This window comes from Dromiciops gliroides, chromosome 1 (genome assembly GCF_019393635.1).
Source record: "Dromiciops gliroides isolate mDroGli1 chromosome 1, mDroGli1.pri, whole genome shotgun sequence".
NCBI lineage: Eukaryota > Metazoa > Chordata > Mammalia > Microbiotheria > Microbiotheriidae > Dromiciops > Dromiciops gliroides.
The window spans coordinates 308,864,030-308,878,476 of NC_057861.1; the positions used below are offsets into that span (position 1 = coordinate 308,864,030).

The 14,447-nt window shown below is 38.3% G+C and overlaps 1 protein-coding gene across 6 annotated transcripts in view; it reads right to left on the bottom strand.

Moving 5' to 3' along the window:
* The window catches only part of RAB27B (RAB27B, member RAS oncogene family), a 223,370-nt gene that overhangs the window by 16,926 nt on the left and 191,997 nt on the right, over window positions 1-14,447 (bottom strand). For all 6 annotated transcript variants that reach the window (XM_043976782.1, XM_043976780.1, XM_043976779.1 and 3 more), the window contains 2 exons: window positions 9,170-9,341; window positions 3,975-4,060 (listed from right to left, as the gene is read on the bottom strand). In XM_043976782.1, the coding sequence (XP_043832717.1) occupies window positions 3,975-4,060; window positions 9,170-9,322 (239 nt within the window). In that variant the 5' untranslated portion in view covers window positions 9,323-9,341. The remainder of the gene's footprint in view (window positions 1-3,974; window positions 4,061-9,169; window positions 9,342-14,447) is intronic.

A 14,447-nucleotide genomic window follows, 5' to 3' on the forward strand; every position in this document is an offset into this window, starting at 1 on the left:
AACCCCCCTACTTCATTCCTCCATCACTTTCTGCCTGAACTATTGCAGTAGCCTCCTAATTGATTAATTGATTTTTCCTGCTTCTCATCTTTCCTTTTCCAATTTATCCTTCACACAGCTAAAGGGGTATTGGTGTTTCTAAAGCACAAGTCTGGCCATGTCACTTGCCTGCTATAGGAGTTTCAATGGCTTTCTAACATCTGTAGGATAAAACACAAACTCCTCTGATAGATATTTAAAACCCATCATAATCTGGTTTTGATCTTTTTACCATGGGGGCCTGGTTTTTGTGGGGCAGCTAGATGGCACAGTGGATAGAGCTGGGCCTGGAGACAGGAAGACTCATCTTCCCGAGTTCAAATCTGGCCTCAGATCCTGACTAGCTGTGTGACCCTGGACAAGTCACTTCACCTTGTTTATCTCAATTTTCTCATTTGTAAAATGAGCTGAAGAAGGAAATGGAAAACCAGTATCTCTGCCAAGAAAACCCCAAATGGGGTCATGGACCAAAAAACAACTTAACAACAATTAGAATGGGTAACTTGCTTAGCTGATATAAGCTCTCCATGTGGAGCACACAAGGGAGCTTGCTTTCTGGGATAACTGTGATGATATTTAAAGAAAGAAGACATGGTAGAGTATACATTTATATTCCATAGCACATGGTGGTCTTCTAGATACATGGTGAAGAAGTGGCTCTTTGACTGGCTTCAGGGGCAATCCAAAAGGTCTGTCAACCTTGGCTATCTACTCTTTTGCCTCAGTTACTCTTAGGGGATCTCAGTGGAACTCCATAACTTTTGATATCTGGTGAGAAACCATGCAGTGGAAATAGGTCTTAGGGCCTTTTTTCATTTTTTTTCCTTCTGTTCTAGGTGAATAGAGTCTCATGGACTATGGGAGTTGTAAGGGTTATTAAGAGGGTGCTTGGTGTTCCACAACCTGGGTCCTAAAACAAATGAAGCATTAGTGTCCCAAAGAGCAAGAAGCAACTTTTGGCAGTGGCCTTCAAGACCCCAACCCAGTAGTAATTGAGACAAGGACTCAACTAGCATATATGCTTCCTTTGGAAATGAACTAAATGGGGTTGATTATATATATATGTGTGTACACACACACACACACACACACACACACACACACACACACACATATATATATATTATATATGAACTCAACTAAGTTTAGAGGCTAACCCCAAGAGACTGAGGGAATGGAAAGAAGAGGTGGGGTAAGGTGGGCTGTTTGTATTTTGGTCTTAGCTATATTTTGGAAATAAATATGCCCTTGAAATAACTCACCAAAGTTAAGTGGTTAAATAGAAAGGCGGTCCTAGTCACAAGCGCCTAACAGTGGAGGAAACATGGCCACTGGGGGCTTGAGTGATGGCAGTAGAGAAGAAAGATGTTCCAGTCTTTCAGGGTACCTACAACACTGATGGGAGATGTCACAGGCTGTCTCTGGGAGACAGGACCAGAGTGCACCCTGTGCATCCTTTCACCTAGAATGAATTCACAGTATTCCACTCACAGGCTCTACATTGCACCTAATGGCATGTTTGCTGTTCCCCATTCATGACATTCCATCCCCTGATTCCTGCTTTTTCACATTCGGTCTTCCACATTTAAAACGATCTTCCTCATCACCTCTGCCCCTTGGATTATTTTGATTCCTTTAAGGCCCAACTCAAGTTCAACCTTCCTCAAAAAGACCTTTCCTGATCCACTCAGTTGCTAATTTGCTTCCCCACAAAAAAATTTTATTTAAAAATATTTACTTATTTATGTATGTGTGTTCTCCCTGCCCAGTAGAAAGCAAGCTCTTTATAGGTAAGAACTATTTGGTCGTTTTCTCTATATTGCCAGTACCTAGATCAATGCCTGGCAGATAGTAGCGGCTTAATAAATTGTTGAATTGAATTAAATTAAATGATAGCAGCCTTGCCCTCCAGGATCTATCTAGGGAGGCCAGAAAAAGGAACAGATAAAATTAAACAACAATAATATATTTAAGTAATTAGGCAAATGGACAACAGAAGAGATGCCTTCAAGGTAGAGGTAACAGAAAGGCCTTTGCTAAATTGTTCAAATTACCAAAACAATAAGTTCTTGGCCAAGTCTTTTGGGGGACCTAGGCAAGGGTCTCCTCCCAGTGATAGTTGGAATGTCATTTTGTTTCTGAAAAGAACAAGGATGCTCTTTTCCTGTGACACTTGAAGACTTAACAATAATGAGTGGATGACTTTGCTTCCCCTCCATCATTCAATTGAAGCCGAAAGCCAATTAGCTTTCAAGTGGAATTAAAATGACTGGGTAGAATTTGGAAAGATACAAAGAGAGAAAGGAGGAAAGCATTCTAGGAAGAGAAAAATGAAATGGGCAAAACTATGGAGAGGGAAGTGTGCATGTACTTGGGGATAGGTGTGGCCAGTATAGATGGAAGAAAAAATTCGTCTAAGGGACTATGGGGAGGATGGGAGATAAGCCTGCTATGGGCTTAACAATCTTTTTCTTAAACTGACTGCAGGCATATTTTCATCTTTACATATGTATCTTCTATTCTCCACTTATTAATTGAGCTCACCTGCTACCTACTACCAACAAAACAAAACAAAACAGCAAAACAAAACACAACAAAACAAACAAAAACCCCAGAGACAACTTGAAAGAAGTTATCTTCATGGAGAAGATTGCAATGATGACGCTTCAGAATTCTGCTTGACAAATGTGACTAAAATAGGCTCACTTGTTAGTCATCTTTAATTATCTAGAGCGAGGCAGCTTGTCTGTCCCGGTGAATGGAGGGTGGGCCTTGGAGCCCAGAAGACCTGGGTTCACTAGCCCCATGATCCTAGTCTGGCTACTTAACCTCTAAATGCTCCAAGTGACTCTAAGTTACTGAGAAGGTTTCAACCTGTACTGGTAAAAGGAGTTTCCTCATGAGTGAGTTCTCTATACCAGCAACATTATGGGTGAAAGCCCCTATCTTAATTACCTAGAAATAGATTATTTTTATACCCTGACACACCAATATGGCAGTGACTTCAGATTTTGGACTTGTGAGAACTCCCTCCCACAAAGCAGGTTATAATCCACCTAAAATTTAGAAAGTTACCTCAGTTTCAGCGTTAATTACATGCCTGTGTCAGAGGTGAAGCGATTCCAGATATTTCTGACTTCACTATACCCATGGTGCTTTTCTTTTGATAAACACTTATTTTATAACTTGTGAGGCAAGAGCACTGATCTGAAAGTCAAGAAGACTTTATTTCGAGTCCTGCCTTATATTCTTCCTCTCTATATCGAGCTAATTCACTAGCCAGCAAGTCACTTAACCACTCAGTTTCAGTTTTCTGATCTTTAAAATGGGGATAATAAGAGCATCTAAAGAGAGTCGCTATGAGGACCCAGTTAGATGATAAATATCAAGTGCTTTGCAAAACAGAAACCACTATGTTTATTTTAGCTATGCTTATTTCCAGTATTTTTAGTTCTCAATATTAGCAATTTTCAAAAAAGGTCTTGGGTCACTAGAAACTTATGGTTAGAAGCTAAAAAGCGCAACATTGCCTATAATAAAACCAGAAGATTAGTACGGAGCTCTGGCTGTAATACCTACTAGCACACAGCTAGTAGGTAAATCATGGGTAAATCACTTAACTTTTCTGACCCCCAATTTCCTCATCTGTAAAAAGGAATAATAATACTATCCAGGGGCAGCTAGGTGGCGCAGTGGATAGAGCACCGGCCCCTGGATTCAGGAGGACCTGAGTTCAAATCCAGTCTCAGACACTTAACACTTACTAGCTGTGTGACCCTGGGCAAGTCATTTAACCCCAATTGCTCCGCCGGCCCCCCCCCCAATACTATCCACCTCACAGAGTTGCTTGCTGTGAGTAGAGTGCTTTGTATGTTATGAAGTACTATGTAAGTGGTCACTGTTGTTATTATTATTATTGTTATCATTATAGTTACCTTTCCTGTCCAGCTGTATCCCAAAGCTGAAGATGTACCTTAAAAGCTTTTCCTGGAGATCCATTTGGTCCTCGACCATTATATACCTGAAATATACAAATATAAAAATAGTTGATTCATTATTCAGGTGAAGAAGCAATAGTAGATTGCTTCATCGACATGTTATCTATTTCCTCTCACTTCCATATCTTCTTTAAATCACTTGTCAAAGTTCACAGAAGACCTAAACAAACATCTCCTCTGTTTCCCCAAAACATTACTGTAAACACAATCATTTAACAATAAGTACTTAAGAATTTGTACAAAAAATACATTACAAATGCTAGGTTTCCAAAAATCTTTAGGCTTACTACCTAAACAGAATCTGTCATCCGCACAAGTAAATTCTGAATACCTTCCTAATTTGAATGTTTTTCCTTATGGTGGCTACTTTTGAAATGGCAAAACAATCCAGTAGGTATCATATTTTCGTGATGACTTTCCATCAGTCATTTAATGGATTCCTTTATTAACCATGGTTACCACGCTCTTAAAAGAAAATATTTCATTTTAAATTGTTGTCTATTGCTTTTTAATAAAATCAAACAAAACAGAACCCTTTCTGTTTAAACAGAACCCAGGATCAAGAGTTACTGGAAAATACTTCACATGGGAAAATAGAGGGGAAGAACCTGTCTTCAAGTTTCCAAGAATTACCAAAAATAATACAATTATGAAGTGCATTCTACATGCATAGACAAAAAGTATATTAAATACCTCTCAACAATTGGAAGAATCCAAGACAAGCACAAGCTCATGGTTTAGACCTATGAATTTATAAACCACTTAGATCTTGATCAGGATGAAATTTTTTTAAGGAAAAACTGAACATTAGAGTGGTACTAAGAATGACATTTCTCATTTTATTTTTTTAATTAAATTTTATTTTCTTAAAGAACAAAATAAATTTTCTTTCCCTCCCATGAGGGAAGAATGAAGAAAAACACAACCTTTGTAACAAATATGAATAATCAAGCAAAACAGATTCCTGAATCGACCTAATGATCACAGATTTTAGATCTGAGAGGTACCATTACAGGCAATCAAGTTTAACCATCTTATTTGGCAATTGAGGAAAATTAGGCACAGAGAAGTAGACGAAATTGCCTAGGGTGACAGAACTAAGGTCTGAGAGGGCATTTGAACCACAATTTTTTTCTGTCCCTGAGCCCAGTACCCTATTCAATATACCAGGCTGCATCTGGTTCAACAGGAATAATGTACATTATCTTTAAAGAATTATTTTATTATTATAAACTTGACATTTAAAAAAATTATAAATACATAAGACCATAGAGTAAATCTCTAATTAAGATCTTAAAATTCCAAACTATTTCCTTGTTAATTAGGAAAGTAATTCTATGCTACAAATTTTACCAATTTATTTATGCTCATGTTTCCCTGTCAAATCCATCTGGGTATTTATAAAATTTTGTCGCCTTTTGTTTTTAATATTGTTATAGACAGTGTCGTGCTCATGTTTTCCATTCTACTGACCTTGCTTTGTATCACTTTATATAAATCTTTCCATGTTTATATGTTTTCATGTTTCTCATTATTATGACATGATAGCAAACATTTCATTCCATTTAAATACCCTAAATTATTTCACCATTTGTTATAGTTTCTTTCTTTCTTTCTTTCTTTCTTTCTTTCTTTCTTTCTTTCTTTCTTTCTTTCTTTCTTTCTTTCTTTTTTTGTTGTTGAGGCAATTGGGGTTAAGTGACTTGCCAAGGGTCACACAGCTAGTAAGTGTTAAGTGTCTGAGGCTGGATTTGAACTCAGGTACTCCTGAATCCAGGGCCAGTGCTCTATCCACTGTGTCACCTAGCTGCCCCTTATTTCACCATTTGTAATCAGTCAACATATAGGTTGCTCAAATAATATAAATAAAGTGGCCATTAATACTTTTGTACAGATCCTTGGGATAACGTCTCAACAGTTGGATCTCTGGGCCAAAGGGTATGATGAGTAAAGAGAGAGAACGTTATCTGGGTACCTGGGCTTTATTACTTGCATAGAGGGCTTCCCTCTGTTCATTGCTTTTGTTTTCTTCACAATGCTTTCTCCCTGCTCTTAATTGGAGCTCACTAGTCTCTAAATAAATGCTAAGTGACTGACAGAACCGGGAAATAGCAATCATCATTTCATCAGACCTATGTACTTGACCAGTAGCTCTCATCACCGTTTTTTACTTATCATTAACTTTAATTTATACTAAATAATGTTTATAAAGGGAGATTCTTTTTTAAAACAAAGCAAAACAAAAATAACTGATGTTTTCTCTGAAGAGTGTGACTTTGCAGGTAATGGAATGATTAGGGTAAAGCCAGCAACCTTTAGGGCTACAGTACAGGAAGTCTAGTTCTCTGGCTAAGTTCTCTCTTAGAAAATGAATGTAAAGAGAGAGTTTCAACTGAAAATCATCCAATTTTCCACACTCAAGTCTTATGTTATGACCAACAATCATGCAGCAACACAGCTTGTGTCAGTACTTATTGCTATCTTGAATATCAGCAATGGCTTTAAAGGAAGTGAATCCAAGCAGTCCAACTTGTAAGTGTCATCTTAAAGGGCAGATCGGTGGCATAGTTGATAGAGAGTGTCAGGCAGGGCCTGGAGTTGGGAAGACTCGTCTTTTTTAGTTCAAATCTGGCCTCAAACACTTACTACCCGTGGGACCCTGGGCAAGTCACTGTTTGCCTCAGTTTCCTCATCTGTAAGGCAAGCTGGTGAAGGAAATGGCAAACCACTACTCCAGTATCTCTGCCAAGAAAACCTCAAATGGCGTCATGAAGGATTGGACACAATTGAAACGGAACAACAACAACAAACAGTTACACATTTATATGCATGACCTTGAGTAAGTCACTACCTTCTTTGGGCCTATTTCCTCATCTCTTAAATGAGGGAATCAGATTCAGATCTAAATCAATGATCCTGTGAGTGTGAGCACTACTACCTCCACTACAAATAGGAACCTGAGGCTCTTAGCAGTGAAGTACATCGCCCAAGGCCTTCATCAAGTAAGTCCCGGTGCTGACTCTATGTCTGGCCCTTTTTCCAATAGGCCACATATCTCATATGTCACAATTTCTCTATTCCTATGAAAAAGTCTGTACTATTGGAAAAAAGTATCTGAATATACTCAAATAAAAGCATTCTTGTCAGCATGTCCCTGGAGAGGGATTGGGTTGTTCTCATATCTGTGATTCAACAAATATTAAGTATTAATATTTAATTTAATAATAATAATTTAAAATCCAATTTAATAATAATAATTTAATTCAATAATATTAAGCACCATGCTGGGTGTTAGAGATACAAAGATGAACCTTCAAGAAATCTAGCCAAAGTGCTACATGAAATTTAAAGAGGAAGTTGGGTGTTGGGAGTTCGAGAGGGGATTTGGGGAAAAAATTCATGGTAGAAATGGCCCCTGAACTGGGACTAGAAGAAAGAGAGCAATTCCAAAAAGAAAAGATATAGGGGGAGGAAATTCTAGGCAAGGGGGATAGGGTCTGCAAATATATAGAGGCAGGGGTCGGGGGGACAACATTAGGTAATAGCTGGGATTAAAGGGTGCCAGATGTATCAGAATTAAGTAATAGCTGGATACAGCACCAGCCCTGGATTCAGGAGGACCTGAGTTCAAATCTGGCCTCAGACAGACACTTGACACTTACTAGCTGTGTGACCCCGGGCAAGTCACTTAACCCTCATTGCCCCTTGCAAAATTAAAAAACAAAAGAATTAAACAATAGCAGCATATTGTAGAAGGCCTTAAATGCCAAGTTAAAGAGATGCAACATTACACAGTGGATTGAGAGCTAGCCTCAGAGTCAAGAAGACTCTGTAAGCATAGGCAATTTGTCTAAATTTTTGGTGCCAACAAACAACACTCTAAGATTATAGATTGCATAGCAGGTGTCCATCTGCATGGGTAGATGAAGTTTCCTAATTGGGATGTTCCTATCCAGAGGAAGTCACAGGCACAATTTATTTTTTAAGTTTGTAATTAATTCTATAGGAATGTGGAACAACTAAAAAACAGAAGAGAGGAGTGAGATGGTAAGACCCGAACATTAGTATAACTGATTTGTCAGCAATGTGAAGAAGGGATTGGACCGTGGCTAAGTATCTTGCATATAGTCCCACAAGGTAATGAATCTCAGAGATGGGATTTGAATCCAGGTCCCTGCGACTCCAGAACCAATGCTTGTACTCCTCTGTTTCTCAATAAATAAGGATACTCATGAAACTGTGCTTACCTTGTTTGTGCCTTTCAGGACTTATGAAAGCTTTGGGTCTTTTTGCTTAAGACAAAAAAGATTAACTTTGGTTCTGTAAGGGCTAAAATTCTAGCTAAACTGTCTAAAATATCTAATGAGTGGTCGACATTAAATTAGAAGCTTTAGCAAGAGTTTAGGCTTTTAAGCATTTATTAAGGAGAATAAGAATTTGGTGAAGAGAGAGAAAGAGGCCTAAATTCAGCTGTCTGTCTGGGGGAGCTAATGTCTCCAGCCCCACTCTCCATGGGAGTCCTTACAAAAAAAAAAAAAAAGAGCCACACCTCCTTCATCCCACAAGCCTCCTGTGAAACTGGCAACATCCCATCCACTTGCACACACATCTCCAAGCTAATTGGCTGGTAGCCTTGATTGACAGTACTCACAAGCAAACATCACTTCCTGACACCAAGGAAAGCTGCATGGCTTACCCTCAGACACCTTCTCCTCATGCTGGAGCTTTCCTACAGTAACTCTCCAGCAGGTGGCATCATTCCAATCATTACAATTCCTACTAATAAAATCCAATTTGACCCAAATTAACAAGGTCAATGGATTCTAAAGGAATTCAGTTTTAAAGTTTTTAAACAACCTCTAAGGATCTCTAAAACATAGTATTCATGTGGATTTTCTCTAGTTGTATATAATACTCCTTCAAACTACAAGGTGTCATTATTAGTGAGGAATGCATCCTTCCCATCCAAAGATTCTTTTCTCACCAGAAGGGAATATGTAGGATTATAGATCAAAACAAACTGCCAGAGATTATGAGTTTCATTAGAGGAAGTAAATGGATGTTATTTAATGAAAGCATCCTATCTTTATGTGGTAGAAGCACCTGAAGAGCAAGTTAAATTAAAAACTCACCACACGTTTTTCCCGAAAGTCTATTCCTACGGTAGTGATGAATTTGGGATTGAATTTATTGTCGGTATATCTATAAAGGAATGTAGTCTTTCCCACCCCTGAATCTCCAAGGGCCAGGAGTTTGATTAGATAATCATAGTCACCATCAGTCATAATGCTGATCTTGGTGGACCTAGGGAAGAGAAAAAAAATGTTGGGTTAGCTTTAAATTTCATTTTCTTTTAACTAGTGCTAAAATTCAACATCAATACAAGCATTTTCTCATATGACTTTATTGAGAGTACAAATAAAGGAGTCACTATAATTTGTTATTGTGCAGTCATTTTTCAGTCTTGTCTAACTCTTTGTGACCTCATTTGGGTTTGTTTGTTTGTTTGTTTGTTTGGCAAAGATACTGGGCATGGTTTGCCATTTCCTTCTCTAGCTAATTTTACAGATGAGGAAACTGAGGCAAACAGGGTTAAGTGACTTGCCCAAGGTCATACAGCTGGTAAGTGTCTAAGGCCAGATTTGAACTCAGGAAGAAGATGAGTCTTCCAGACTTCAGGCCTGGCATTCTATCCATCTACTGAACTACCTAGATGCCCTTATAACTAGAAAACAAAGTAAACTATGGAGGGTAAGAGTTAAAAGATATCCTTAAGATTATCTAGTCCAACCCCATGGTTAACATAGTGTTTGACACATAGTAAGTACTTAATAAATGCTTGTTGACTGACATGGCAGATGAGGAAACTGAGACCCAGAAAAAATTAAGTGAATTATCCAAGGTCAGTCACAGGGTCAAGATTAGAACTTGGGTATCTTGATTCTTCATCCTCATATTCTCTGTATGACAGTATGCTGCCAGAAATTCCCTAGGAAAAATCTATAAGCCTTTCAGTTTATGCACACACATATCCTTCAGTAATGGTTTCTAAAAGGTCCTCAAACTTCAATAATCACATTAAATTCAGCAAATATACACCAAGTCCCTTCCTACCATGTATATATACTGTACTGGGTGCTCATGATACAATGAATAAAATGATGACAGTAACTGTCAACTAAGAGCTTATAATCAAAAATCCTCTGTAAACCTTAAAATGTCAGCTTTTCTTTTTCTTTTCTTTTCTTTTTTTTTGGCGGGGCAATGGGGGTTAAGTGACTTGCCCAGGGTCACACAGCTAGTAAGTGTCAAGTGTCTGAGGCCAGATTTGAACTCAGGTCCTCCTGAATCCAGGGCCAGTGTTTTATCCATTGTGCCACCTAGCTGCCCCGTCAGCTTTTATTTATATCATCATTGTCCTATGATAAGTAGGACATGCACACAAAAAGACATAATACAAAGTTGAGTGTGATTGGCCAAGGCAGGGATTGAGGCAAAGACGTCTGGGAAAATTTGTAAGAGAAAAGAACACTTTCAGCCAGGGGGATCAGAGAAGGTTTTATAATAAGGCATGATCATATTAAAAATGACCCAGGACATGATGATTCTGCACATTATTCAAATACATATAGACACATATATCTATATGTATGTGTGTATATACATGGGCATATTTAAACTAATTAGATCTTTTCCTACTTCAGCATCCTGGTACTCTGAAAACAGGTCTTCATCTGGAGGCACAGAATCTCACTTCAAATCCCAGCTTACTTAGGTGGGTGACCTTGGACAAGTCATTTAATATCTTTAGGTCTCAGTTTCTTCATCTACAAAATGAGGGGATTTTCTCCTTCCAAGGTCTCTTGCAGTTTTAAATTTATGATCTTATGATCTTTCTTTGCTTCCTTTTTCTTTATTAAAAAATGGAATTAAGGTGGTGTGAGAACTTTTCACAACCAATATGTCTATCATTTGTTAAATAAATCATTCAAGTTTAAGGTATGCTGACAACAGTTTTATTTTTTCTTTCCTCAATATTTAGATAAGACACACATCATCTGGAAGGATATGCATGAGCAACCAGCCTATCAGGATAGTCACTAACCCAAAGGGCTTTATTTAAGAAAGGAAAGGAAAATAATCAGTTCTCTATTTCAAATGCCCTTCCAACACCAATAATGAATAGACCTTTGAAAGCTTCTTAGTGCTAACAAATCAGTGCAACTAGGGCAAGAAGTGAAACTGTCAATGAAAGAAAATAAACCTTTGTTTATAAATAAACAAAATAAATCCCTCTCATAAGGGTTTTATAATAAACAAAAGATACCCTTCTCATAAGGGTCTTATACCTGAGATATATATGGAACACACATATCCTAGACCAAAGAGACATCCCCCAATGGATAAGGGATCAAAGGCAATCAATAAATTACTAAGAGCTTATTAAATGCCTACTTATGTTCCATGAATTATGGGAGACAAAAACAAAAGTCCTGTTCTTGAGGGACCTATGTTCTGTCAGAAAAGAAAATACATGTGTATAGACATATCCAAAATTGATGCAAGGTTATTTGGGGGCAGGATGATACCAACAGCAGGGGCTTCAGGAAAGGCCTAATTAGAAGGTAGTTGACTTGGAGACTAGGGATCCTAAAAAGTGGAGAGAAGGAGAAAATGTGAGGAATGCAAAAACAGAAATAGGAAGCATCTAGTATGAGGAACAGTAATGAGGAGGAATTTTTAACAAAGCTAGAAGAATGGGTTGGAGTCAGGCTGTGTAGGACTGTATATGCTAGAAAAGTTTTTATTTAGTCATTGAAGTAATAGGCCTGTCCAGAACACTCAGGAGGGACCCTAGCCATGCTTCATTTCATTCACAGCTCAACTTTCTAGATGTTTTTTTTCTTCCTTCTCCTTTTTCTCCTCTTCCTTCTTTTTCTTCTCCTCCTCCTCTAATTCCACATCCAAAATTCCTTCAGCTACACCAGTTTTCCTAGTGATCAAAAGTAGGAAGGTACCTGATCTCAATCATTTATATTTTAGTATAAATAAGCTTATGTCAATCTATTTCCTCTCATATGCAATATTATATTTTAATGCCTTTTAACTTCTTGGGAAAGATTTTTTTCTTTTCTTTCTTTTACTGTTTTATGGTTAATGGAATTTCAGACTTGAGCTTGGAAATACTGTGCCTTCTTAGGCACATTAAAATATTTGTTCCTTCTACTACACAACATCATATCTTTCTAGTTTCCTTCCTCACTCAACCCTTTTTGGGCTCTCCTATCTGTCGCTATCTATCCATCCATCCACCCACCCTTCCATCCATGTGTGTGTTTATGTGTGTGTGTCTATGTAGCCCCATCTATCCTGAGTTGACCTTGAGCCCACAAGATAAGTTGAGAAGTAGTTATTAGATATAATAAAAATATAATCCACTGTTCACTCTTTGCTGGAGATGCTCTCTATGTTTTACTAGAACTTTATAATGGAAGATGCTGTCGCTGATGGCCACAAGCAGGGTCATTCTCATATATAAGCAAAGCAGAAGACTGCTGCTGACATGATATAATTTTCTTTTTAGTAAGGCAATTGGGGTTAAGTGACTTGCCCAGGGTCACACAGCTAGTAAGTGTTAAGTGTCTGAGGCCAGATTTGAACTCAGGTACTCCTGAATCCTGGGCCGGTGCTCTATCCACTGCGCCATCTAGCTGCCCCTGACATGATATAATTTTCAAGTTGCTTAGGAAGGGACCCAGTGTTTCCAAGCTCGTCTGAATTTCCTTTAACAAACCCCAAATCTTTTACAAAGAAGATAAAAGGTAGTAAAACTTAAACATCTCATATGAGAAGAAACAGATCGACTTAAGCTTATTTGTACTAAAGTATAAAATGCCTGACATCAGATACTTTCCTAGTTTTAATCATCAGAAAAACTGGTACAGCTGAAGAAGTTTGGGACCTGGAGTTAGAGGGCTTAAGATAAAAATCCAACTATGAAAATTCCTACCTTTGTGACCTTGGGCCTCAGTTTCCTCATATGTAAGTGAGTAATTAGGAATGAATGACCTCTAAAGCCCCTTCCAACTCTTAAGAGGAAAGAAATGAACATGAAAACAATTGGAAACTTGAACATGTGGAGGGGGTAGAAGAGTAGGAGAGAAGAAACAGCAAGATGCCTGAAAAAGAAATGGCAAAGGCTAATTAAAGGGAAGGCTGGGGACCCTCCTGCACACTAACTTCTGGCTGTCCCTGTGCATTGCTATTCCAGCAACTGGAAAGGTTCTTTCTGGTCTGATCAATAAACTATGAGTGAAGCCCTGGAAGAGCTACAAACATGAGCCTGAGGCCTTGCCCTCCATGAGCTTAGCTTACAATCTAATTAGAGGAAAACAATGCATAAATAGATGAAAAAATAAATAGCAATGGAAGACAATAATTTCAGAGATACGATGAAATAGAACCTGATAAATTGCCAAAAGTATGTGTGTCTGTGTAGCGGGGCATAAGCATCTATATAGTACCAATTATGTGCCAGGCACATGACAAGTTTATCTCTTTTGATTTTCACAACAATCCTGTGAGTAGGTGCTACAGGTGACTGAGCCTTGTAGTTGTATAAGAAAAAGCCAAGAGATTTTGACAGTCACAAAGTATGTGCAGAATTTGGGCAGACAGAGAGGGGAGAAGGAGGTCATGTCAGAGGGGACAGCAGGAACAAACACACAGGACCAGTGAAATTTAATGTCGTTTGGGAGGACAGACAGTAAATAGATCATTGTGGCTCTTAGAACATAGGGTTCCAATAGAGAAGAAGTGGGATATAAAGTTGGAAAGGAAGATTAGGGGCAAAACGTAGAGGGCCCTGAATGCCAGCTGAAGGAGGCTGGACCTCACCCAACTCAGGTCAAAGACATCCTTTGGTTTCTAAATGTAGGTTCCTCTCCCAGACCAGTAATGATGCTGGTAATTCTTTCCCTCATATTCCTATCTTCTCTGCCAATCAATTACCACCACTTCAGCTACTTGTAACCATTGTTCATTTCTCCTACTAAAGGGCACAGGTAGATGATTCAGAGCCACACCCAGAGTCCAGCTACTTCACCGGCGTTACTGGATGACTGTTTTAGTTTAGTTCTAGAAATATATCTAAGGTCTGTCTATAAGGCTATAATTACCTTGGTCACTATACTGCCTGATTTAGGAGTCAGCCCATGTATAAAAGTACAAACTAGTGTGTTTTTTACAGTGGCCAATCCAGGGAGACTAGGGATCTTGAAATATACCTGGACAGATTTTGTTCTCTTTGTTCTCTCTCTACTATTTTTTGTTTAAACTCAATCACTTTTGGCACTGGGGAAGCTCTTCAATTAACTTTTCATTCATTTAGCATTTCTGAGTATGTATGTA